This window comes from Monodon monoceros, unplaced genomic scaffold (genome assembly GCF_005190385.1).
Source record: "Monodon monoceros isolate NGI ecotype Baffin Bay Population unplaced genomic scaffold, NGI_Narwhal_1 Super_Scaffold_1, whole genome shotgun sequence".
NCBI classification, from domain to species: domain Eukaryota; kingdom Metazoa; phylum Chordata; class Mammalia; order Artiodactyla; family Monodontidae; genus Monodon; species Monodon monoceros.
The window spans coordinates 48,437,370-48,464,364 of NW_021703765.1; the positions used below are offsets into that span (position 1 = coordinate 48,437,370).

The following is a 26,995-nucleotide window of genomic DNA, read 5'->3' on the forward strand; positions in this document are numbered from 1 at the left end:
CCAAAGCCCGAGGCTGGGAAGTGACTGGCAGTCACCACGTCCCAGGAGGCGCCGGCAGTGACCTTGGTGCCCTGGCCTCCGCCTCATTCCCCTTTTCCTTCAGAAAGCTCGTGTGATGGACAAGGAAAAGGAGAGCTCTGGACAAAATCTTTCATTCTCAGCCTCCTTCCCAACTGAATTAAAACCCATAAACTCCCCACGTAACAAACCCACAGGTCAAAATAGATGTTTAAATTGTCTTAACAAAATGGACCCACAACTTCTTAAGTCCACCTCATAAATGCCCCAAACCAAACTGCCCCAAACCCAAGAACCTGAGCCTGTTTTTAAGACACAGGCAGGACGCAGGGTATTGCCCTCCGCACATCTGGGCCGGTGGCCCCTGTCACCTATTGGATATCCCCTGAGCTTGGCGGGAGACTCAAGGCAGATGGGTGGCGGGGAGCTACAATTTCTAGATGCCAGTGGCCTCGCATCTCTGAGAGGCTTTCCACCCACCAGGCCCTCACCGGGGAGCTGAGTGGGCTGGGAACCAGGGGGCTCATCAGGGAGAAGCAGGTGACAGACACCAGCTGAGGAAGGTCAAGGGCGGGTTATATTCAGGTGATGGAGACATTCTGAACACTTCCTGTTTCTTTCCCAATTTGCCTCATAAACAGTAGGTGTCCCAGAAATAGTAATTAATCTATCAAGCCCAAGAGATCGCGTTCATCATACCCCTCAACAAAATCATCTCACAACTGAATCCAGCTAAGGAGATTTGTTAGCAAAATATTTATGACTAAACTCTGTTCCTCTGGGTCCTGTTTGCTCTCCCCCTGGCCACTCCTTGAATTCCTCCAACCTGTGACTGTCAGATTCTTTCAAGCTCTGCTGACTGAAGCCCGGTACCCCGTCGCCCCTTCTCTGGGGTGATTGCAAAGCTCCGAATCTGTGTGTGAGATCGAGGCGGGGATGGTGGCAGATGAACTATAATGCAGGGCGAGGGTGACTGGTGAGACTTCACACGTCTACACATACACATACGTGGGTATAGAAACAATAAAATATTTTAATTCTCTCTTTACAGGGCCACAGGCTTCCTTCCGTCCGGTGAACCACAGTGGGCACCTCTCTCCTGCAGCTACGAGGGGACAGGGTGATGAGGTGCCTCCATACAGGTTGTCCCAGTGAATCGGTACAAGTAGCAACGAAAACCCTGCAGTAACAGCCCTGGGGACATGGTGATGCTAAGAGCTGTTGCCTCTTCGATTGACTCAGCCTCAGCTCGATGCAGTTTGTCCCAACCGTCAAAAGCCTCAAAACACCAATCATGCGTCTTACCCCTAATGTGGATTTTATAAAACACTTTATATAGATAGGTAGATAGACAGGTAGCACAATAAATGTGCCTGTGATGCACTCTAACATAGAGCACAGGAATACACACCACGGATCCCAACCCCACCAGCTCCACAGTGGGGAAAGTGTGCAGGTTCGTGTACACGCAGGACGTGATGGCGGAACGGTACAGAACGTCACATGCCACACCTTTCCACGCAGCCCATCCGAGTGAGAGCTTGTCTTCTTTGTCCCATTGGTGGTAGGAGCAGTAACAGAAACAATGTCATTTTCTAAGGGCAGAAGATGTCCACCTGGTACGGACAGAGTGACTGTTATCCAGAGATTATGTAGAAATAATTGCCGAGGGTCAGCCTGGCTCCTGACCCCAGGCTGAGGTCTGTTCTGCAGAGGGTGGGGCTGGCTTTGCGGGTGGAGGCCTGATGTGACATCTCTCAAACACACTCTCACACTCAGCCACACGCTCCAGAGGAAAGTGCACTTCCAACAGCGGATACAAAAATAGATTGGCACGCTCTTTTGACACACTGAGGGTATCTTTTAGAAGCTTTCTCCCAACTTCTGCAAATTCTCTTCCCCAATCTGCTCTAGAACTTTGCACTCCGAGTTGGAACAGGGCTGGAGAGAAGGCCCTGGACCACGCCTGCCAGGTCTGCGTGTGGTCGCGAGGAAGTCTGGTGAGGCCAGCTAGGAAATCTGGTGAGTGGAGAGCTGGGAGAGCCATCTTCTTCTCGGGTCTCCCCTTCCTGGCTGAGCAGTAAACGGTTCACAGCCCATCTCAGCTGGCCAGATGGAAGACTCCCTGAAAAGTTTCTGGTACTGCTTCTACACAAAAACATGTCGAGTGGAGAAAAGTTTGCTGTGTTGAGTTCTATTTTTGCATTTCCAGTAGTACACGCTGCCCCAGTGAGCTCAGGGGAAGTGGTCCCGGCCCTCCTAGGAGGCCTGTGCTAGGAGCTCTGGACCAGGCGTCTGTAGTGGGGCATGACTTCGTGCTCCGGCAGATGAAGGGCAAATTCCAAGGCCACCAACACCGGGAACTCAAAGGCAATCAGTTCTCGTCTATTCAGCCGGAACTTCTCCTCCAGCTTCTGCAACAGAAATAAAGGAAACCAAAAGCCTTTTAGCTTTGAAATAAAAATCCTAGGTTTTCTCCACGTGTAACCTCTGTATCCATCAGCCAGAGAGTGTTTACAGAGAAACCCGTTATGGGCAAGACTGTGGAGGAAGAAACGGAGGCATCAGCTGTGTTTCCTGCTCTCAGTCCTGATGGAAAAGGACTCCTACCTCCCTGAGGACCCACAGTCTGCCAGGAGCCTGAGATACAACCCGTGACTTCATTACATCTCTTGATAATCCTACATGATCAGTGTTACATTTATCTCCATTTTACGGATGGGTAAACGGGGTCAAGAGGTTAAGGGCAGCAAACTGAAATGCTGAGATTCAGACTCAGCTGAGACCCAAACTGTACCTGTTACAACTAGGTTATTCAAGCTTAGAGGTAAGACTAAAACCATAGCAAATCATCTATAACAACAATATCCACGTGGGAGGTTTAGGATTGGGGGAGCTGGTAATGTGTAGTTTGATCCTTGCATTTTATGCTCGAGGACCAAGTGCTGGCGAGGCTGCCTCACTTTCAGAGCATTACATGGCTTGTGTGGATCTGACTGGGCTGAGCCCACGCCCAGGGGCTCCCCTCCTGCACTGCCTCTTGGTCCAGCTGCTGCCGGAGTAGGAATGGAGAACAATCAGGGTGAGGGTGGGTAGGGAAGGCCTCATTTTTGCTAAAGTACATTCTGCTTTGGCTTAAACTTAGCTTTTGGCTTAATTAAAAAAAAAAAAAAATCTCAACACCAGAGTAGTCGGCGACTACTTTCAGATTATAACTGGGTCGGGATCTTGCGTTCAGTTAATCGCTACTGCAAATGGCCTGTCAGATGTTACCCTTATATTCTGCATTGGTACCATCAGCATTGCTGGATGATATATTTCTCAACTATGAAATGTGTGTAACAGCACACTTGTAAAGATTCATTAGTTCAGCTATTATCTACGTAAACCTATTGATTCTCAGCTCAGATTTGGTATCCAAACCATGGTCCTAAAAGTGTTTATTACACAAATTAGATGATTCTGTACCATTTCTTCCATGGATGGATGAATGGATAAACAAAATGTGGTGTATACATGCAGTGGAACATTATTCAGCCTTAAAAAGGTAGGAAATTCTGATGAATCTCCTGATCGGTTGGCTTTATTGTATCTCAAATTTTCTATGAATACACTGATTTTTTTTTTTTGTCTGCGCCACGCAACTTGTGGGATCTTAGTTCCCCGACCAGGGATTGAGCCCAGGCCCTTGGCAGTGAAAGCACGGAGTCCTAACCACTGGACTGCCAGGGAATTCCCAGAATACACTGAATTTTAAAAACAGGCATTCTTGTATCTGTCCAAGAAGATCAGTGTTTCCTTGCTTTAAAGGGGCTCTACTTTAATTTTTATTTTTAAAAATTATTTATTTATTTATTTATTTGGCTACACGGGTCTTTAGTTGCGGCATGTGTGATCTGGTTCCCTGACCAGGGATTGAACTTGGGGCCCCTGCATTGGGAGCATAGAGTCTTAACCACTGGACAACCAGGGAACCCTAAGGGGCTCTATTTTAAAAGGAAGGAGATACCACTCAGTCAAGCCCACGCCCTTCCCCAAAAAAGTAAGCAGCCGAGGCCACAGGAAGCCAAGGTGTGTCTGATGGATGTTCTGCAGGTCACACCACCCGCAAGACCCCTGGCTATTACAGTGGCTTCTGTGGCTTGGAGAATAAGCTCATCCTCATGGGGCCTGAAAGTGTATTTTATGGCCAGACCCAATACTGGGGATCTTCAGTCTCATCAAAGTGGCCTATCCCTCTGTTCTAAGACAGCCCGAGATGTGGGGTCTGACATCTGCTGTAGAAGGGCCAACCTCATTGCCCTGGTCCCTTAGCTGGTACTAAGGCTCAGAAGTCTCCCGGGCTGGGTCACCAACCAGGCTCTGCTGAGACCAACGCTGGCCTGGAGTGCGTGCCCCGCCCCCCCCCAAACCAGCCAATCAGAATTCAGCCCACTTACGTCAATTAAATGCTTGACTTCATGTTTTTTGAGGTCGCTTCCAATTTTGGCTGCTAAGAGCACGCACGCCCCGGCACAAAGCTTCCGGTTGTGTTTGTTTAGCTTTCCCTTGAGGGCGAGCTTCTCAAAGTAGACAAATGCCATGGCCACCGTGGGCTCCTCAAGGCCACAGTCCTCCTGGGCAAGCTTCCGCATCTCTCGCTTCAGGCTAGAAAAAGACGGGAGGGAGAGAAGAGTCTTATCAGAACTTGGAGTTTCGGGTGACCCCAAAGAAAAAGACTACCCTGTCTTGAAAGCATTTTCTCTTTCATTTCCAGAAGGGCGACGTGGAATGGGATTAAATCCCTATGAGTGAGAAAGTTACGTCACATGTGGCCAACAGACTTAAGTCGCTGGGACTTCGAACCCTTCTCTGTTGGTCGAGCTGCACAGACCACGTCCAGATGGGACCACGTTGAGCCCAAGTGGATAGCTGAGGGTCCGGAAGCTAGGAGTAGAGCCGCCCACAGTGACAGAGGGAAACTAAGGTCATTCCAGAGAGACAGTTACTCAGATAAATTAGGTGCTTGGCATCAGCTCTGCCGAAGAGCGCTTATGGCCACTAACTATGGCCGAAGAGGGGTTAGACTAAGCGTACAGCAACCAGCCTACTTAGGAAAGCTGCCCGACCAACAGACAAAATATGAATACTTAATTTTTCTCACCTCTTTGGCTAGGAACGTGCGAGAATCAAATCAGGATTGGGCATAATCCTAAATTACATTTATGTATGAATTACATTCATACATAAATGTATGAATGCTGGCACGTGTTCCAACACTATGTGTATAGCCTAGCCTCCATTACTACACACACACACACACACACACACACACACGCACGCGCGCGCGCGCGCCCTGAAATCTTGCTGTCCTGGCACACAGACACAACACAAGTCAGCTTCTCTCCAGCCCAGCAGGGCCAGTCCTCTCGATTACTGGGCCGGAAGATGTGGGTCACCGCAAGGTCGACCCAATTAGCTGCAGGGGAAATCTGGGCCTGAGTTTGCTTTGGCCGTTTTGCTGACTGCTTACATGGAGGGCTTGGCTGTCACCTCGGGGCAGACGGGTGTGGGTAAAGAGTTATCTCAAACCCTCTGCTACCAATTCTGTTCTGTTTTGCCTGTATTTGAGAACACAGGGAACTGAATGTTTCCTATTCTCAGTTTTCCATAACATAAATCTTACTGAACTGTAAGCCACAGATAGTATGAAATGATTCTTTCATAAGGAACCGCACTCCAGATCCTTGTCAGCTTGTGTCAAGGGCTCCGTCTCTGTCCTGCCTGCCTTGACTCACTCACATCTAGGCACGGGTCAGCAAGCACCGGACGAGCCTCTTTTAGCTGAATGTGACCATGTTTCACTTCCCCAGAACAACAGAAGACCCACCGTACAAAGCACGAGCTCCGTGCGTGCTGGGAGAGGGGCCTGGGGGAAAGTTCAGGTGGGCGTTCATCCCCACGTACCTCCTTATTTTGCTGAGTGTTAACTTAATGTGAGGAAACTTCTCCTTGAAGGTCTCATTCATGTCCTTCTTGAGATCCGAGGGCTTCACGTAGTCGATCACCGTGGTCTGAAACAGATGGGGCGACACGGCTCACTCCTTAAAATGCTGGTCATGGGTATGATCATGTGCAAGTTAGAGCCAACTTCTAACACCCTGCACCACCAGCAACAGGGAACTCAGATGAGGGCCACCTCAAGGGCTCTGCTGGAGGAAGGAGCCTGACAGGCAGGGCCTCTGCAGGTGGATGGAAGCCAAACCCCGTCCATCAGCAGGGCAACACTTAGAAATCGTCAGGAGTCTGTGCCTCTTAGTGCCCGTGTTTCAGCCTGTTGTTCACAGGGTGTGATATCTGGACCCTCGCAGATCTGGGTACAATCCTCACGACCATCATAAGTCATCTGGCTGTGAGAGGTGTATTTATTTAATGACCCCAAACTTCAGATTCCACATCTGTAAAATGCAAACAGCAACGGCGCCTACCTCATACGGCTATTTGGAGAACTACGTCACAAGTGCTCTGTGCGGTGCTTGGTATACAGCAAGTGCTCAATAAATGTTGGCTACTGGTTTTTTATTTTTTTAATTGTGGGAAAATACCCATGACATAAAATTGACCATTTTTACCTTTTTAAAAAAATAATTAATTAATTTATTTATTTTTGGCTGTGTTGGGTCTTTGTTGCTGCGTGCAGGCTTTCTCTAGTTGTGGCGAACCGGGACTACTCTTCGTTGCGTTGCGTGGGCTTCTCATCGGTGGCTTCTCTTGTTGCAGAGCGCAGGCTGTAGGCGTGTGGGCTTCAGCAGTCGTGGCTCGCGGGCTCTAGAGCACAGGCTCAGGAGTTGTGGCGCACGGGCTTAGTTGCTCCACGGCATGTGGGATCTTCCTGGACCAGGGCTCTACCCCGTGTCCCCTGCTTTGGCAGGCAGATTCTTAACCACTGCGCCACCAGGGAAGTCCATTTTTACTGTTTTTAAGTGTGCAGTTCAGTGGCATTAAGTACATTCACCATATCGTACAACCATTACCACCATCCACCTCTAGAACTGTTGTCATCTTGCAAATCTGAAACTCTGTCCCGATTAAACGCTAACTCCCCATTCTCTCCCCCCAGCTCCTCCTGGAAACCACCATTCTACTTTCTGTCTCTCTGAATTTGACTACTCCTCATAGAAGTGGAATCACACAGTATTTGTCCTTCTGTGTCTGGCTTCTTTCACCGCGCATAATGTCCTCAAGGTTTATCCATGTTGTAGCACGTTTTAGAATTCCCTCCCTTTCTAAGGCTGGATAATATTCCATTGTAGGTATATAATGTTGGCTATTATCAACAGTCCCATGAACCCTGAGTTCCTCCTCCTCCCCTTGCCCTTCCCAATTCCATCCATCCTGAAAGACCGGCTCCTTCGAGCTCTCTCTGCATACCCTGATCTCCCTTGCTTCTCTGTGCCTTACACTATTAACTCTGAATTAAACTCAGTCTGGTGGGGAGGGATAAATTGGGAGACTGGGATTGACATATACACACTACTATATATATAAAATAGACCTGCTGTATAGCACAGGGAACTCTACTCAATACTCTGTAATGGCCTATACAGGAAAATAAAAAAAAGAGTGGATATATGTATATACATAACTGATTCTCTTTGCTGTACACGTGACACTAATACAACGTTGTAAATCAACTATACTCCAAATTAAAAAAAAAAACAACTCACTCTGGCTGGATGTCACCAGAGTAATCCTACCCCACCTCCTCAGGAACATACTTTCCAAGGGCTGCAACAACGTGGGATGCCTCTCCTGGCTGGTTACGGGCAGTAGCCTTTGTCAGGCAAAGCCAGAGAAAGAAGAAACCACACACTGTGATGAGAAGGCCGGTTCCCGTGGACAGCTACTGCCAGCCTCTTCTCGGGCGAGTGCCTGGCCTTTTCCAGAACACACGTCCAAGGTCTCCTTAGCAGCTCTAACAGAAGTTAGTGGCTTTCTGTGAACACCCCCATTCAGAAGACGTTTGCTTGGACGTGGCTTCAGAACAGGCACGTGGAATGTCTCTGGTGTCACTTTTATAACCAAGAGCAGGCAAAGAGCCTGCACGTCCAAATTCACACGGATCTCGGTGGCACCTTCTTTGCTTCTCTGGCCAAGAAAGGCAAACCACAGTCCTACTAACGCACACGATTCCACCAAGCTTGTTCAGAGCTTTTCCACTTCTGGGTGGAGGTGGACTTGGTGGGTGCAATGCCATGACTTCCGCCTCGGAGCTGTGGTCTTTCCAGCCCAATCAGGAAGGCTGTCCCTCAGCTGACCCAGGACACACCCATCTGGTAGCTGCCATGTGTCCCGGCGACGTGCCGGTGAAGAGCCGGGAAGTAGCAACCAGCCGTGGAGCACACGTGGACACGTGCTCGCACACACGCATGGGCGGTGCTGCTCTGCTGGGCAATGGGAGCGGGGTGCACACATTTTATGGAAGCCACTTACTACCAAGGTCCAGGAGAGTGGACGCCTTCCCTGTGGCAGCCCTCCAAGACGCGCCTGTCATCTCAAACAAACGTCTCCTCTGGGCTGAACGGGATGTAAGAGTTTTCATTTAGGAAACAGGCAGCAGAACGGGGTACCCCATCGAACACACTTACCTCAAGCTGGGCCCATCAGCCAATCAGCCAAGTTTTCTGTCTCCTAAATAGCCAGTGCCCCTCCCCCTTTCTCCCACCCCTCCCCACATCCTGACCTCCCAGAGAGCCCCTTCTGCTCTTCCTCTGCAGACGACCGTTGCTAGGCTTGCAATGATGTGAGCAGGTTCAAGCGAAGAGTTGCCAGCTTTTGCTGGGGGCCAAAGCTGGGTGAGCCCCCAGCAAGGATATTCCAGGGGCTGGAGGAGGTGGGGTTGTGCGGGAGGTGTCTGGATCCCTCCATGTGGCAACCACAGCGGCCCTGCTGGTTTCTGTCTTAGATGTAGATACACGCAACGCTTCTCTTGAAAGAAGGCTCCCACTGTCAGAAGAGTGCCTTTCAGCCACCTCACCGTACAGAGGAGGAAACAGAGGGTCAGAGAGGTGAAGGGGCTTGCCCCCACTGAGGTAGGGCACACTGCTTTCCTGCTCTTAATCAGACTGAAAGAGCACGAGTTAGTAGCAGCAGGGAGTAGCTCCAAGAGGCTGGCAGGTGGAAAGGGTTGGGGACAGTGGTTGGCAGTTCCATCTCCAGCGAGTCAGGCCTAACTTGCAAAAAGTGGCTTAACCTCCCCGAGCTGAGCCTCACCTTCCTCTTCTCTGCACAAGGTAAGAATACCTGATGGGCTGCTTCAGAGGTTTATCTCAAAGATCAAACAGAGAACACGATGTACCTAAAGGACACTGAAGAATTTTATCAAGAGGACAACAGGGAGACAGCAGCAAACAAGTTCCGCTTCAGTCCCACTGAGCCAGTGTCTGAGGGGGGTGTCCTGCTCTCTGCACCGTGATATTGCCCAGGTGATTTTTATGAGAATCAGATCCTCCTTGCCTAGGCTGCAACGCCACTTCTGTAGGATCATCTTCCCTAAACCCCAGTGATTCAGCTTCACTATACACTATGGCTTGGATATCCAACCCCCTTCTGGGATGCCTTGCTGTACTCCCCGACTCCTTTGCAGCTAGGATTCCAAATACGATTCCAGTTCTTCCTATCCCATGCGCTGGTGTCAGAAAGCAGAGCCGAAGCAGAGGCTGGGCTTCTGTTGTTTCTGCTACCAAGAAGAGTCGCCACAGGAGCCCTAGAGTCCCAGTTTCCATTTTGCGGGTGTAGACCACAGTAGGGCATGGGTCTGGATCCAGCAGCAGTGGCAGCTTCCTGACCATGGAGGTGGCAATACTGTCACATCCAGAGCTGACAGCCAGTGCAGATTCCCCTAGTGACCTGGTTCTGCAGTATGGTTTTGGGATCATTCCGGAAACCCCAACTTAGGCTGTTTCGTCAGCCTCCCCAGTGACTCTATAAGCTCTTTGGTACCCTGGAAGAAAATGCCTTTCTTCTTAAACTAGCTCGAGTGGATGCTGTGTTTCATAACTGAACCATAACTGACGCATACGCTGTTTTCACTGACGGCATTTACTGCTACTGTAACAGGACCTTACTGGGGGGATGTGGGATAGGGCAGAGCTCTGCTTCCCCTAAAGGCACCGATGTCATCAGTTCACCGCAGCACTGGGGTCCTCCCACGCCACTTCCTGACCAGTCCTAGCTTTAGAAGGGCCCCGTGAGCACCAACAACCCAGCTCAGCTTGCAGCCCTGGAGGTGGGGCAAGGGGGGCTCCGGCCACCCCCAAGTCCAGACCTTGCAGGAGAGACTCTTATTTTTATGAGTAGCCTCATCCTAGCTCTTGGGATACGGAGCTGGGACCTACTTTTCCTGGCAGCAGGAGGAGTGGATAGCTATATTTGTTTCCATGCTGGACCCTGGAGAGGGGTGTAGAAGGAGGGCCAGTGAGCTGATGCTATGAGACCCTTGGCTCAGCACCTGGCCCCCAGCGAGGGCTGCACGTGGCCAAGCCCTCAAGTTCATGTTCTAAGTGGCAGAATTCCTCTGAACCCCAGCTCTGCCACCTGGAGGTACAGAGGTGGCACCCTGTGAAGCCTTCTGTGCGGGGTTTCCAGCCACAGGGCCATGTCCTGGTGACTGCTCCCCGCACGGGGCAGAAGACTGGCTGGCAGTCTGATCCTCCATTTACTGATCTATTTGGCCATCACCTGGCTACTCTCTTTCCTCAACTAGATATAGTACATTTTGGGGGTGAGAGGGTCTCTGCAAACTTCCATCTTTCTGTCAAGGCCCCCCATTTCCTGACCTCCAAGTAGCCAGCAGCCCTGTCCTCCAGGGTGGTGTGGCAGAGGGAGGGTGGCTCCACTGGGGAAGGTACAGGACGGACACAAGCCAGCTGGGCCCGCATTCCTAGGGGTTTGCAGCGTCAGGAAATCCAAGGGCATCCGGGGAAAGAGGCTGTGCGTGCTGACTGCTGAAGGCTTGCTATGCCTGGACCTGAGGCAGGTGCCCAATAATAGTCATTCTAGTTCACTTGCTTACATATATTTTGGGGTGTGAGGTAGGTTGGCTTCTGGGGCAAAGAAATGCTGCAAAGATTCAAGACGGCAGGAGGATGGTAGTAAATCTCGGATGTCAGTCTGAGTGCCTCAGAACACAAAAGTGGTTGTATCAGTGTCCAGTGGCTGCTGTAACAAAGTACCATAGACTTCACGTCTTAAACAACAGAAATTTATTGTCTCACAGTTCTGTATGCTGGAAATCCAAGATCAAGGTATCAGCAGGGCCACGGTCTCTCTGAAACTCTCCCTTGCTTCTTCCCAGCCTCTGGTAGTCCCAGGTGGTCCTTGGCTTGCATATGCATCATTCCAATCCCTGCCTCCACACGGTGTTCTCTCCGTGTCTGCGTTCACATGGCCATCTTCTCTCTGTGTCTCTGTCTTCTTAGAAGGACACCAGTCCTACTGGGCTAGGGCCCACCTTGCTCCAGTACGACCTCATCTTAACTAATTTACCTCTGCAAACACCCCGTTGCCAAATAAGGTCACATCCTCAGATACTGGAGTTAGGACTTGAGCCAATCTTCTTGGGGGACACAACTCCACCCACAGCAGTGGTGTCGCTTGTGATGGAGCTGCTGTGCAGCCTCGCTGTACTCTGATCTCAGCCCTCCATCCCAGGCTGGATGCAGCGTCGCCCCTGCCTGTGAGGCCCCGCTCTGCCCCAGGCAGCAGGTTCTGGTCTTGACCTTGGTCTGAGGGAGCACGTCTCTTCTGCCCCCACCTCCGCCACCTCCAGATGGCTCTGGCTCACTCTTGCTCTCATCTCTGCTTCTCTGAGCTGCAGCTCAGTGGGGAGGATCCAGACTCTGGAGCCAGATGCCTGGGTTTAAACCCCAGCTCGACCACTCAGCATCTGGGCACTAGTGCAGGCGGCCTAAACTCTCTGTGCCTCCGTTTCTTCATCCGGCTTCTCTGTCACGTGCTTTATGATGATGGCTGCAGGGCACCAGACGTACGGGCTGCTTGTGCTCAGCTGCTCGGGGCACGTGATCAGGGTGGCTGAATGGGTGGCCCCCAAATCGACAATCTGCCCCCAGGCCCTTGCTCAGACAGGGCCTTGCACGCACGCTGCACCTGGAGCCTGCTGCTTCAGATCGGCCAGGCGCCAAGTATGGGAAGAAAAGCCCTGAGGCCAGGACGACCCTTCAGGTAGATTCCAGAGGGATGACAGTCCTCACTGTCGTCAGCTCTGGTTCCCTCTAGGAAACACTTTCTGGAACATAGCAGCCACGACTCCTCTGCATGGTCCTATCTGTCTTGAGGGAGCCTTACGACATCCTTTAGAGGCTGGACCTCCCTCCCTCCCCAACCCCGAGAGACAGTCGTCCTCTTTCCAGTGACGGAGGGTGAGCTGAGGCGGTAGTACTGGGAGGCTGAGCTGCAGGCGCGGGTTACAGTGGGCCCCCAGCCACCCATTCGTTCTGGCTTGAGAGAGAATGAATGAAACGGGAGGCCCATGCCTTGTTCCAGGTCCCCTATCAATCTAACTGCACGCTTTACAAAGACTCACAATGGCTGGGTTTTGCCAGTGCGCGTGCGTCCCTATGAAGCAAAGTGCTAATAAATGGGCTGTGGTCCCCTACTGGTCTGGTACAGACCGGGTGACCACTGTGCTCAGTGCCACTAAATTCCAGGCCACAGGATTTGCCAAGTGCAGGGGTCCTTGCGGCCCCAGCAGTGGCCAACAGCTGGGCCCAGCTGCGTGAGGGATGGGCAGCTCCATCCCTGGCGCCTGTGATTCGCAGGGTGGGGTGGAGCGAGAGATCACTTAAATGCACTTTCTCGCAGCTGCCTGGCTACGGGGAAGCTGTGCGTGCACAGCTGCAGAAAGAAGAAGGAAGGTCAGCTGGGAGCAGGAGACCATTCGAACGAAACGCAGAAGGTCCAGGAGATGCAATTCAGAAAGGAGCCCTGCCCGGCCTGCCCCGCCAGAGAGGCAGGCAGAGTTAGGAAAGGCCCAGCATGGGGGCTGATGCCACACATCCCTTCTGAGATAACAGGAAACGACAGTAAGACCACAACCTAGTTCTCCAGCTGGAAGAGTCTACTGCGCCGCCGAGACACCCTTTGCTTTTTACCAAAACAGATGAAGGCTTGGACTCATCGTGAGAGAAGGGAGGGAGCCTCCACAGAGCTGACCTTGGGCCCCATTCTGGCCCAGGGCACCACCAGGATGCCCTAAAGGGAAGGCCTCCCAGGGTGGGGTTAGGGTGCAACAGGAGAGGGTGGGAGGCAGCAGGTGTGCGCTGGGGGTGCGTGCACCCTAGTAACAGTGCTGAAGGAGAACGAGGGCCTCAGAGCTGACAGGTTGATGGTCTGATTCCCACAGAAACAACATAAAAGGTGCTTCCACTCGGGGCCTGGTAAGGCTCTCCTTCCTTTCGTCCCCACCTCCAGGGCTCACATCTCCCTAGGGACTCTTAGAGCAGCTCTGAACTGATGTGAGCTTGCTGTCGACTCTGCTGATGCTCCCCTCTGGGTCAGAGGGGCCCATGGGGGGCAGGAACATTCCAGAGGAGCCAGGTTCCAGCGGCAGGGCTACCTGAAACCCAGGAGGCAGCAGGGAGCTCAGGGCAGGTGTGCGGCCTCTCTAAGCCTCGCTTACCTGGCCTGTGAAACGGAGGATACAGGGCAGTGATGTCTGCAGCTCTTTCCGGTGCCAACAGCCAGCCTCCACTGCACTTGCCTGACATCGACGGGGCTCCGAGCCCAGCTGGGCACCGGAAAGCACACTTGACCTGCTCGCTAAGGAAAGCAGAGCCGCGGCCCTTGATGAAATCTATCTCACCACACACAGCTGGGCGTTTCGGCTGTTCTATGTTTATCCCTTTTTCCTGAGAGGGCTGTAAATCACAAGGAAACTACGGGATGAGCGCACAGGCCACTCGGCCTGGGGCTGCATTTGTTGCTATTTCTACCCATCGGATTCCAAACACAGGATCCTGGGTCTAACCTGTGCCCCTTCCCTTAGGCGAGCAGCTCTTCAGGTCCTCTCACTGAAATGAGACGGCTTGCAAATCGAGGAGGGGCACACAGGGAAAGCTGCGTTTGTGTCAGGATTACACCATGTGGACTGGCCAGGTGTGCAAAGCACGTTCACGGTTTCAGACACGTGTCGAGTGTTTCCCTGGTACTACAGAAACTTCTGGAGTAGTGTTTCCACCCACCTGAGATAACAGTGGGTGGACGTGGCCCTGAGGTCACACACACCCAGATAGTATTTAGATGCACTTTTAAATGCATGCTTCTTAAAGGGTGGTCTCAGAGCACGAGCTGATGAACTGCGTGTGCAGTGTCATGTTAAAAACCACAAAGTGATAATCAAAAATTTGAGACAAATACAGAGAAAGGGAGCAGATGCTACCTCTTGGTTGAAATGGAAAGCAAAGTTTTGTTTCATATTATTTTTACAAGAAAAAAAAGATTAAAAGACCCCCACAATACTGATGCATGCTACCACGTGGATAAACCTTGAAACCATTACGCTAAATGAAAGAGGCCAGACGCAAAAGACCATATAGTGTATGATTCCATCTTCATGAAATGTCCACAATAGGCAAGTCTATAGAGACAGAAAGTACACTGGTGGTTGCCTAGGGCTTACAGGATGGGCGGGTGCTTAAGGGTATGGGGGCCTCTTTTTGAGGATGACGAAAATGTCCTGAAATTGACTGTGGTAATGGTTGCACAATTTTGTGAATATACTAAAAACCACTGAATTGTACACTTTAAAAGAGGTGAATTGTATGATATGTGAATTTCATCTAATAAAACCGATACCAAAAAAAAGCCCAAATCCCAAAACCCAAACCCCAAACAGAAAACAAAACCCACCACGATGCAATAAGGCATTTTATTTTTACACTTACATCAAAAGCCGGCAGGTCTCAAAGCCCCACTGCTCAGCGTTTGTGCAGGCGCCTGGCAGGGAAGTTCCAGGGCCCCTTTGAATCTCCAGAGAGGCCCAGCAATGGTGTTTCTGTAACGCTGAGCTACTTTTCTTAAAGAGGGTCTCCCGAACTGAATAAGCTTCAGGCATCTGGAAACCTGGGGGCCTGGAAAGAGCCTTGCGAGGGAGGGGCCCCTGGGCTCAAGCTGCTTTAGCGTCTCAATAAATCCACCTGCAGACAGGTAAGTAAGTGCCCACGTCAACCAGACAGCTTTCAGTGGAAAAGAATGGAGGGAAAGCAGAATCCAATCTCACGGAAGCCTGGATTAATCTTCCTTTACTGTCTTCTATTCCCTCCTGCTCAGCATCTCATACTGTGCTGAAAAATTAAGTTCTAAGATATATTCCCACAGCCCTGGGGAGATGCTGAAACGGAAGGAGGGGCTTTTCTATGAGTCCTTAGATTGTAATATTAAGTAAATAAAAGAATAGGCACTGTATCACGGAGATCAATCCAAGAGACATCCTCTCGAGATTGAGATACCTATAGATATCACAAAGGTCGTGAGTCGGCTTTCTTTCTGTTGTCAATACAGTTCGAGAGGGCTTTCTTCCTGAGAAAGGAAAAGGGTCCAGAAATCCCTTCACAGAACGTTAATTTTGTTGGCATTATCTCAGTCAGTTCTCTTATTTTCTCCTCTTAATTGCTCTCCACACCCATAAGGGGGGAAAAACCACTACCGACTTCGGCTGCCAGGTTCTAATGATAAATAACCGCTCTCTAGTGAAACTTTAATTATAGGCCAGGAGGCACAGGGCAGGAAGCACCGGTTCTAGTGGGAGGCCTCTGGCCCCCCTCACTGCATTGAGAAACCATATGAAACTCAGGCCCTACAAGAACCTGCATGTAGCCAGGAGGCTCGATGTACTTTCATGTTTCATGGTCACCTTCTAGAAACCGTAAGGCCAAAACCACGGGGGCAGCTGCAATTTGATTTCCACATCTGCACCAGGATTTCTTTTTTTTTTCATTCAAACCTCTCCTTTGCCCTTTCACAATGGCTAATACTGGGAGTGACTTGCTTGGATCAAAGTTAAAAAATACAACTGTAACTACAAATGCAAGGTCAGTTTCAAAGGGTTCCACTTAAACTCTGTAAATAACAGCCTTCTTTCTGAGCCTCAGGGGAATGTTCAGCTCTGGAACCCTCCCACTATAAGGCACATCCCAGCAGTGGCAATGACTGGCCTTTTTATCTTCTACTGAGAACAAACATGAACGAAAATATACCTTCAACTACATCCTGGCTGGTAAACATCACCTCCACTGACTCAGAAAGCCCGCTCCTAGGTATTTATCCAAGAGAAATGAAAATGTATATCCACAAAAAGACTTGTATGTGAATGTTCATAGCAGCAATATTCATAATATCCCTAAGTTGGAAACAACGCAAATGTCCATCAATAGGAGAACGGGTAAATAAATGATGGTATATCCATACAATGGAATCCCACTCAGCAATTAAAAAAAACCCAAAAAACTACTGACACATGCAACATGAGTGAATCTTACAGATATTAAGTTGTGTGAATGAAGATGGATTAAAAAAAACACAGTACACAATTCCGTTCATATGAAGTTCCAGTAGAGGCAAAACCAATCTTTGGTGACAAAAGTCAGAGCAGTAGTTGCCTTTGCTGGGAGGGGGTATGAAGCAGAACACGATTGAAAGGAGGGAGCTTTCTAAGGGGATAGAAGTGTCCTACATTTTGGTCCAAGTGGAGGATACAAAATTCATGGAACTATACACTTAAAATTGGTACGTTTGATTAGCTATGTTATACCTTAATATGAAAAGAGAAAAAAATGGCAGGACTTGCCTGGTGGTCCAGTGGTTAAGACTTCGCCTTCCAATGCAGGGGGTGTGGGTTCGATCCCTGGTTGGGGAGCTAAGATCTCACATGCCTCCCGGCCATAAAACCAAAATATAAAGCAGAAGCAATATTGTAACAAATTCAATAAAGACTTAAAAAAAAAATTGGTCCACACCAAAAAAATCTTAAAAAAAAAAAAGGCTGCTGCAGGATTTGATGGGGTAGAAGGACTATAGCTCATCACTGTAAAGCTTGCTTGATTCTGTAGAGGCCACACCAACACCTCAGACCCTGAAATTCCACAGGTATAGGATACCCCAAAACCCAGGACAACAGCCCCTCATTCTCAGATCTGGTCCTCTGCTTGGCTGGCCAAACTTAAACTGCCCTGGGGGCCTCGCGGGGACAGGCATATGGCAGCAGGACCCCAGAGGCCTTGGAGGTTGATATTTAGGGAGGTGTGTGGCGCTGCTCAGTCAGTCAGCCTGTGAGGGACTTGCTGGTTCCCTTCCCCAACTTCCACAGCAGGGAGCCGGGGAGGGGGAGGAAGGAGCGGGGCTGCACAGGCTTCTCACAGGGCTGAGTCCGCCTGCAGGGGGAGCCCTGCCAACCATGAGGGTTCACCCCACAGCAGGAACGCTCCAAGCTGTGTCACTGTGTCAGCTCTTCCTACCCACCTACAGGCCAAGATGTGCCCCAGACCCTCAAAGAGGGCCTTTAACAACCTGGATTAGATAACCCTGTAGCTCCCTCTGTCCACCTGAGTAGCCGGCGCCTACTGACAAGTGCAGCTCCCTGAGCACGGGGTCAAGTTAGCACAGAGAATTTGTCAGGATCGTCATTCTATTGACTTCTGTGTGTGTGTGTGTGTGTGTGCGCGCGTGCGCGCGTGTGTGTGTATAAAGGGCAGTGACTGTTACTGTTAAAAATATCCATTTTACACAAGATCAACCTCTTGCACACTTCAGGCTCTTGCACATGGGGCCATTCCCCCAAGGCCTGGCAGGCCTCTCTCCCCTCAGCGTTCACTTTTGCATGTCTTCAGGGGAGCCTTCCTTGAGGCCCACCTCCAACCCCTAACCCTCCCTGTCATTCTTCACCACTTTTCTAAGATGATTCCTTCCTTACCCTCCTCACTACAGTGACTTGTGTCCTGTTTGCTGTCTGACTTCTCCACTCACTCTAAGGTCGAGGAGAATAGGGTCGGTGGCTGGTTTGTCCTCCACTGTATAAGGAAGCACCTCGCCTGGCACATAGTAGGGCCTCAGTCAATACTGGTTAGATGGACAAATTCTATACCTAGTACCCAACACACAAAATAAAGCAAGCAAACCAAAGCCAAACCCCCTACTCTTGCTCTTGCAAGTTCAGTGCCAAAATGCATGTGAAACAGCCCCGGAAGCCACGTCTGCTTCTAGAGAGGAAGTCTCCTGGAAGCCAGTCTGAGGCAGTTTGTAACCATGACATGCATGTCAGTGCTGAAAAGTGGACAGCCCACGTTTTATCAAAGTACCAATATCTGTGGCCAGAGCAGAAGGAGATGTAGGTCTTATGAAGCTGACCAGGCAAATGCAGTTCATGAGCAATTTCATTCTCTAAAAAATGGATGGTTACAAGAAGCACAGGCTACAGATTCAATGTAGTGAACTGAAAAACGACCCACTTGGGACCATAAAACGAGGAGGGTAGGACACACACACTGACCTGGCAGGTCATCTAGCGCACTGTCTGGTGGAGCGGGGGAATGATCCGTCTGCACAGGTGTGCACATGTAGACTACAGCCCAGAACCTCGAAGCTCACAATTAAATCATTTAAAGAAAAAAAAAAAATCAGAGCCACACCAGCCAGACACCAGGCCTATAAAAGGAGAGGTCAATGTTATCACCAGACGTAACATGACTACAGAAGAGCTCCCCTCCAAACCCCAACGCCAATCAAAAACAGTGCACCTTCTTATTCTCTTGGTTACCTAGAAATCTGTTAAACTGTTGGCCCAGAGAATCATCTTCACGTTTTACCCTGAGGGGGGTTCTGCCACTGAGGGACGTGGATTCAGAGGCACAGTAGGAAGAGTGTTAAGCCCAGGGTTCTAGCCTCAGCCCCTCACTTCCTGTCTGTCAACTCTGACAGCCTCACTCAGACTCCCCGAGCCACAGTTTCCTGCCCAAGTTACTTAATAAAGTGAACTTTAATAAATAAAGCAGTGAACAACATGAAGAACCCTTACTGTTACACAAGTCACGAACTTTCAGCTGCTCCCTCCATGACATCAGGGTAAGGATTCTGGTCATTTATCGGACACTTATTATGGGCCAGCTGATACGGATAAGCCCTCGTTTTTAGAAAGAAGTAAACAATCTAACAGGTCACAGGTAGAAAAAAAATAACTCTATAAGGCTCTGGTTTTGCTTTCTGTGTTAGGAGTTGGAGAATAAGGACAGGAGAGAGAGGAGACAGGGCAATTTTAAACAAAATGCCTTTGGCAATTCATTCTGATTCAATGTGGCATTTTATTTTATGTTTTAAAATATTTATTTACTTATTTATTATTATTATTTTTAAATGATATTTAATTAATTAATTTATTTATTTTTGGCTGCATTGGGTCTCCGTTGCTGCGTGCGGGCTTTCTCTAGTTGCGGCGAGCGGGGTCTACTCTTCGTTGCGGTGCGCGGGCTTCTCATTGCAGTGGCTTCTCTTGTTGCGGAGCATGGACTCTAGGCACATGGGCTTCAGTAGTTGTGGCTCGCGGGCTCTAGAACGCAGGCTCAGTAGTTGTGGCGCACGGGCTTAGTTGCCCCGCCGCATGTGGGATCTTCCCGGACCAGGGCTCGAACCCATGTCCCATGCATTGCCAGGCGGACTCTTAACCACTGTGCCACCAGGGAAGCCCCTAAAATATTTATTTATTTATTTTAATTTTGGCCGCGTCGGGTCTTAGTTGTGGCACGCAGGATCTTTCATTCCGGCGCGCAGGCTTCTCTCTAATTGTGGTGCACGGGCTCCAGAGCTCATGGGCTCTGTAGTTGCGGTACACGGGCTCATTAGTTGCTGGAGCGCAGGCTCAGGTGCCCCGCGGCATGTGGGATCTTCGTTCCCAGACCAGGGATCGAACCCGCGTCCCCTGCATTGGAAGGCGGATTCTGAGCCACTGGACCACCAGGGAAGTCCCTCAGTGTGGCATTTTAGAATGATCTCTGAGCTATCTGCTCAATTACAAGAGGATATACATTGAAAGTGAGCAGTGAGGGCCTGAGTTCTGCCTGGTGTTTCTCTGACGTCAGCTACTTGCCAGATGCTCCGTGAGAAGAGAAGCTGGGGAGTGGGGGCGGGGGCGGGGGGCGTCTCACCGCTGAGAGTGCTAATCTTAGAGTTAGTGCATGGGGTGGGGTCCCACTCTGGTCTTTGCAGGAGCCTAGAACAGAAAAAGGACCCCCTGCTCACTCCTGGAGCCAGGGCTTCTGACATCCGCCGGCAGGGGAGGAGCAAGGGAACCAGAGCAGGACGTTTTCAGCCGCGCTCGCCCCTCCGGGCCTGGCAGGCGGGCGGTGGGGACATCCTGGGTCAGTGCCCTCTACCTGATGGTGTGCGTGGCAGGCCTGGCGCGGTGGGTTTCTCTAAAAGCCCGGCTCCCACAACCCCATAGCAGCCCAGGCTCTGCCCACATCCAAGTCAGGACAAGTCTGCCCAGTGAAAGTACACAGGACCCTGTCAGACCCCACTGGTGTCTGGACAAACAGCGGCCAGAGCGGTGGGAAACGGTGGTCTGCCAAAAGCAGAAACCAAATTACACAAAGGGAAAAAGAGGAAGAGCCCGTGAGATAAAAACAGCAAGGAAAGGTTTTGCATTTAGCACCCACACTGTCCTACTTTCCCTTTCCCAGGAGATGATTCTGTCATCCAGAACCCAGTGCCAAATGTTTGCTCAGAGGGTGTGCAGAGGCCTACGGTCACCGAGGGACTCCAAACAGCTGAACTTGAACTCAGCGCTGCTGGCGATGGGCATGATTGGTGATGCCCTACCTAGCGGGGTCCATGGACACATGTACCCTCAGAGGTGAAGCTGCAGCCTGAGCTGGCAGCTTTCACAGCTGCCGGCAATCCAGCCTTCTCAAGCCCTCTGAAGTGCTGTACCTGGGCCAGGCGGCCGGAAGAACCCTGGATGTGATGCTGGTCCTTCCGTGAGTGACCCGCACGCGGCGGGGGGTGGGGGAGGTCCTCGAGAAGAACCAGGCAGAGCAGCGTCTGAACAAGCCCCCAACCCCAGGAAGAGCCACTGGCCATTAGGATGAGCACGGGACCCCCAAGTTCTCCGAGGAGGCTGAGGGGGTCAGCTCCCCTGCCACCCCGCCACCGCCACTCACCATGTACGAAGGAAAGATCAGAACTCGTTTGTGCTTGCCGCAAGGCCACTGGGGGTCGTCCAGGAGATTCGGGTCATAGTCCATAAACTCTCCCAGGTCGCTACCTGAGGATCACACGCAAAATGATGACTAGGGCCCGGGACGTCCTGAAGCAGAAGTAGCCGGGTGAACGCGTGGTACAAAGTTACACTGAAGAAAGGGTGGCTTCAGGTCACTGAGCTCAGAGTCACATTGCTCGCTCTGACCGTCAGTAGGCGTCTCTGCACGCCAGTGAAGTGTATGCCCCGGCAGGGGGTTCACCAAACGCTTCACACTCTCTGCCATTTTTTCCATTAAAAACAATTATGTGTTAATCTCCCTGACCCGGGAGAGCACAGAGCCTCACGAGCATGAAAGATGCCGTGAACACTCACAGATTATAAAACGTGGCACGGAAAAGGCTCATTTTCTAAACCTGCGTTATTGCACGTGAGAAGCACGTTTGGTGTGAATGGCTCCAGACAGGCTATGTGGTCTGAATGAACGCAAACCAGAGCAGCCACCAGTGCAAACAGCCGTCAGTGACCAGGGGTGGCACGTCAGTACAGTGCTTCTGAACTCAGCACCTGGACAGGCCTAAGGAGCTCCGTGTTCACCTGGAATTTCTCTGACAGTGGAAATAATCCCGCCTCATAAAGCATTTTTCTGCCTGTGCGGACCTCACAAAGGCTTGTACAGGCCAAGCTGGAAGCATCCAAGTCTTCCGCCAGCAGCCGAGTAAGCTCACCCGCTGTGAGAATCACAGAGGAAGTTCTCACGCCTGATGGTACGTTTATGGCCCAGTTACTTGAAGAAAGGCCAAACCTGAGGACTAGGAGAATGTAGGCAAGAACCAGGTACTTGGAGAGATGAGCAGCAGAGTGGTGGAGAGAAGCTGGGGAGTCTAGCCATCTCTGCAAGGCGGCCTGGGCATGTCTCCTCGTGGGAGCTCAGGGGCTGGCGACTGAGGCCTCTCGTTAAAGAGCTCGCCCCTCGGCAGGTTGTGAGCCTGCCTGGCCCGAAATCGGCTTGCCCAAAAGTCCTGTCACCTGCAGGATGAGCTCACGCTCCAGGGCACCTGTCTTCCGATGTGCACAGGGAGACCCAAGCCACACTGTCCACCAAGGCACCTCCTGCTGCAAGCTACCCAGACCAGCCAGGCCCCAGCTTACCTGCGTCGAGGCTCCCCTGGGTGCTGCTCGCCCGGCCGATGGAGAGGCTGCGGTGGCTCAGGGTACGGAGCTGGGAGAAGGCGGACATGGAGTCTAAGGTGTTTCTCCGCGCTCCAAAGGCGTTCGTGGGTAACAGAAACTGGGTATAAGAAACAGTCTAAAAGGTGAAGACAAAAACGGGCCAGTGATTAACCCCGGGCAGTGTTTGCGTTCTGACCAAGCTGCGTTGCCACGCCAAGTTCACGTCCATATTCTCATCGCTGCAATTCTAAAATCCAAGGTCCGAAAAATGAAATTTGTTTTGGCACTCGTTTGTGCCAAAACCTAAACTGGACTGACTAGAGGCCATCTGTAGCTTTAATTTATCCCACTTGGCGTGAATATTCATGTTATGGGGCAGAGATATTAGTGTGTCTGATAACAAGGTACTATCGCGGAAGCTGCTAGGACGTTGTCTAACACAAGAGGCATACATCGTGGTACTTTTTCTAATCCACCAAGTGCAGAATTCTAGAATATCGGGTCCCAAGAGTCTCGGATAAGGGGCTGTGCCCTCCCATGTTCCTCTGGCAGATGCTGTGTCTATGATGCTCATCTCACTTCATCCTCCCTCCTTCCTCTGTGAACACTCAACCTTCAGGAATGAAGAGGCAACACGTGTTTTTCTTTTCACCCACTTGGAGAAACATGGCTCATACACCCCGACACGTGAGCTCAAGGCCAATGTCATCTGGGCGCTGGGGTGACCAGCTGTTCTGCGGGAGGGGTGACGGGTAGGTCGTTTGCTGCCCCAGCAGCTTTACCTACAAGCAAGCTACACTGGACCACTTCCCCAAAGACACACTTGCGTCATCTCCATAAACAGGCTTTGGGAGTGTTTACAAAGACTGCCTGCATCCGGCACAAAAAGGTCAAGTTCATATTTCAACCTTCCCTCCTTAGACTTCAACCTAGCAGCTCAGTGAATTGTGGATGAAAGTGGGATGTGACAGCCCCCTGCTCGATGGTCACTCTCTCAGGCCGAGGGACTCTTAGCCTCTCAGGACCATGGGTAGCAAAAAACACTGTCTAGTAGTGGGATTGCTGCCTGCCGTCACCACCATCAATGCATGTTCAAACCACCCGCCACTCCATCCTGGAACATGCACCTGTGTGCACTCACGCGTGTGTGTGTGTGTGTGTGTGTGTGTGTGTGATAAAGTAGTCTCGCCTTACCCACAATTTCAATTACTCATGGTCCAAAAATATTAAATGGAAAATTCCAGAAATAGACAATTCATGAGCTTTACATTGTGCGCCATTCAGAGTAGTATAATGAAATCTAGCACCGTCCTGCCCGGGATGTGAATCATCCCTCTGTCCAGCTGATCCCATCCCTTAGTCACTGAGTAGCCATCTCGGTTATCAGATTGACTATCATGGTATCACAGGGCTTGTGTTCAAGTGACCCTTATTTCACTTAATAGTGGCCCCAAAGCACAAAAGTAGTGATGCTGGCAATTCGGATATTCTCTTACTGTGCCTAATTTATAAATTAAACTTTCTTATTGGTATGCATGTATAGGGGAAAATATGGTATACATAGGGTTCTGTACCACCCAAGGTTTTAGGCATCCACGGGGGGTCTTGGAACATATCCCCTGAGGATAAGAGCGGGTGACTGAACTGGTCAGGACCAGCATTAGTGGCGAAATAGCTGTGTTGCTATTTAACCCATGTGCACACCTGGGATCGGGGACAGGCTGGCGTCACACACCCAGAAACGTGTCTCACATCGGGTTAACCAGCACGAGCGCAGCTCGTGGTCCATCACACAGCCTCTGCTTCCTGACCCTTGTGGTGTCTGTCAAACAAACTGGTGGCCTGGAAGCCAGGCAGCCTTACCTTCCCGTCAGCACCCAGCTCCACGCCTTCCAGGCCAATGATCTCTTTCAGGCTCACCGCTCCTGCTGACTGTCTCCCTCCATCCAATTTCAAATCCCTGGAGGGGGGACAAGCCAAGGATAAAAATGGTTCTGTTTGCACCCAAAGGAGCCACGGAGATGTCTCCTGACGGGACACTACAGTCACACTCGCAAAAATGACAGAGAGCCCTGCCGGATGAGACCCCCTCTTTGTCCCTCCTTCTCAGCGACACTCTGTGGGTAGGTAGTTCTACCCACTTTGAAATAAACGAAATCCGATTGAACAGAGAGCCTGAAGACGAGAGTCGGGCTCAGAAGCCAATGGATTACCGATGTCCCTTCCCGCTCGGCAAGGCCATTGGCTCTTAGCTGGTCGGCTAACTGGAAGCCAGGGGGAGACCAGGTCTCCCTGCAACCCCCTTATTAGATGGGAGAAAGAAATTCTTACCCTAAACAGTTCTCAGCTTTACTACTAGTAACGAAGGAATTAAGGCCACAATAGTCACCCCAGCTTCCTTGCCAGGCCACTTAGACAATGATTATCTTTCTATAAAAGAATAATCTCCGGTGTTAACAGCAAGCATTTATAGAGCACTTCACAATTTACAAAGACTTTCACACATCCTCCATTTCATTCTTTAAAATCATCCTATCAGACAGGCATTGCAATGATTATCCTATTTTACAGATGAGAAAAAAGAACCCAGAGCAGGCAGACAGCTCACCGAGGTCACCCTAACAGTGGGCTGTAGAGACCGGTTTTGCATCTAACACTGTATCTTGTGCAGCACGTGGCCTCGGGCTGGCTGTGCCTCTGCTCAGGGGTAACTGCTCACATTTTCATGGACAATCCCCCTGCTTACGGCAGTTCTCAGACTTTCGCTGCATGCTAGAATCACCTGGGAACTTTGACAAACTACAGGCTCAGAGATACTGCGGGTTCAGTTCCAGATCACCCCTATAATGCAAATATTGCGATAAAGCGAGTCACATGAATTTTTTGGTCTCCCAGTGCTTATAAAAGTTATGTTTACAGTATGCTGTAGTCCATTAAGTGTGAAATAGCATTATGTCTAAAAAAACAATGTACATGCCTTAATTAAAAAATATTGCTAAAAAATGCTCACCATCATCTGACAATGCAAGGTTGCCACAAACCTTCAATTTGTGAAAAAAAACCCACAAAAACGCCGTATCTGTGAAGCACAACAAAACAAGGTATGCCTGTACTGTGTCTGGCTCCCATCCCCAGACATTCATTCTGATTCAGTTGGACGTGGGTGGCAGGAGTTTTAAACGCTCCCCAGGTGATTCCAAATTGCAGCTACGTTTGGAAGCTCTCTCTTCCAGCTTGGCTCTACCACACGGTGCTTATCAGTCAAACCCGCCCCAGGCTGGCAGCATCTTGCCGTGTGGGCTGGAGGGAGGCACCCCATTCAGGGGTGTCTCCTACAACCTAAGCAAGAATAAACAAAATGTAAAGGCAAGACTCTCCAGGCCAAAGGTGAAGGAATCGTGGAAAGAGAGAAAGGGAGCCGGGTGAGAGGTGGGGAAGAGACGAGAGGCCGCTCCTAAGGAGGAAAAAAAAAAGTATTCTCTCACTTTGTTGAGCAGTCATCCTTGTCTATGGGTGTCCCATGCGTGAACTGACTCCCTAATCCTATCTGATTAGTTTCCGTAAGAAACACCCAAGACCTGCATCTAGTAAGCACAATATTTTCTAAGGTAGTCTCCTTGGGAGGCCAAGGTCGTGTCAAGCTTAGGATTTCTCTGGAACCCCTTTTGGAATGAACACTAACGTCATGGAGAAAACAACAACAACAAAAAAAACAACCAACCCATTCCAGTCTTCAAACTTTACATGTATCTATACAGTGCGTGTGTATGTATGTGTGTTTGGGTGCGTATATATAATATTTTTATTTTATTTATTTATTTATCTTTTGTGCGGTACGCAGGCCTCTCACTGCTGTGGTCTCTCCCGTTGCAGAGCACAGGCTCCGGACGCGCAGGCTCAGCGGCCATGGCTCACGGGCCCAGCCGCTCCGTGGCATGTGGGATCTTCCCGGACCGGGGCACAAACCCGTGTCCCCTGCATTGGCAGGCGGACTCTCAACCACTGCGCCACCAGGGAAGCCCTATAATATTTTTTAAAACCTTGAACACTTACTAGTTGAATCAGTGTCTCCCCACCTCAACTGACCAGATTTCACTGTAAATGACTTCAGGTATTCCAAACGTCAAACTCACCCCTTAAGGACAGTACCGAACAGGACAGTAACCCACAGAATTGCAAATACTTCGTTAGAAGGTGCAAATCACCCCCTCGAGAGCCCCTAAGATGTTCTGAGCAACAGAAGCGCTCTCGGGATGTGTCTGAGTTCTCCCGCAGGGGCCTCCTCTGCTGGGGCCACACCCACCGAGGGCTCTGAGGTCCAGGCTGATGTGAGTCATATCACTTTATGAACATGCCATGCCAACAGAGAGACCTGTTTTCCAGTTATTGGCCTCAAATCCAAAACTGGAAGGACCAGGTGGGCTGGAGCAGAGCAGGGCTCAGCAAGGCCACCAGAACCTCAGGACCTCAGGTACCCAGAGACCACGTGCCCAGCTGCCTCACCTCCTACATGAGCCATCAGGGCAGCTCTCAAAAGACTTCCTCAAGCAATTAAGGATGGAG

The 26,995-nt window shown here is 50.5% G+C and overlaps 1 protein-coding gene across 2 annotated transcripts in view; it reads right to left on the reverse strand.

Moving 5' to 3' along the window:
- Positions 1–1,034: 1,034 nt before the first annotated feature.
- CABLES1 (Cdk5 and Abl enzyme substrate 1) overlaps positions 1,035–26,995 on the reverse strand; it is a 106,035-nt gene continuing 80,074 nt past the window's right edge. For both annotated transcript variants that reach the window (XM_029222161.1, XM_029222172.1), the window contains 6 exons: positions 24,296–24,392; positions 22,412–22,568; positions 21,222–21,325; positions 5,965–6,071; positions 4,458–4,665; positions 1,035–2,432 (listed from right to left, as the gene is read on the reverse strand). In XM_029222161.1, the coding sequence (XP_029077994.1) occupies positions 2,292–2,432; positions 4,458–4,665; positions 5,965–6,071; positions 21,222–21,325; positions 22,412–22,568; positions 24,296–24,392 (814 nt within the window). In that variant the 3' untranslated portion in view covers positions 1,035–2,291. The remainder of the gene's footprint in view (positions 2,433–4,457; positions 4,666–5,964; positions 6,072–21,221; positions 21,326–22,411; positions 22,569–24,295; positions 24,393–26,995) is intronic.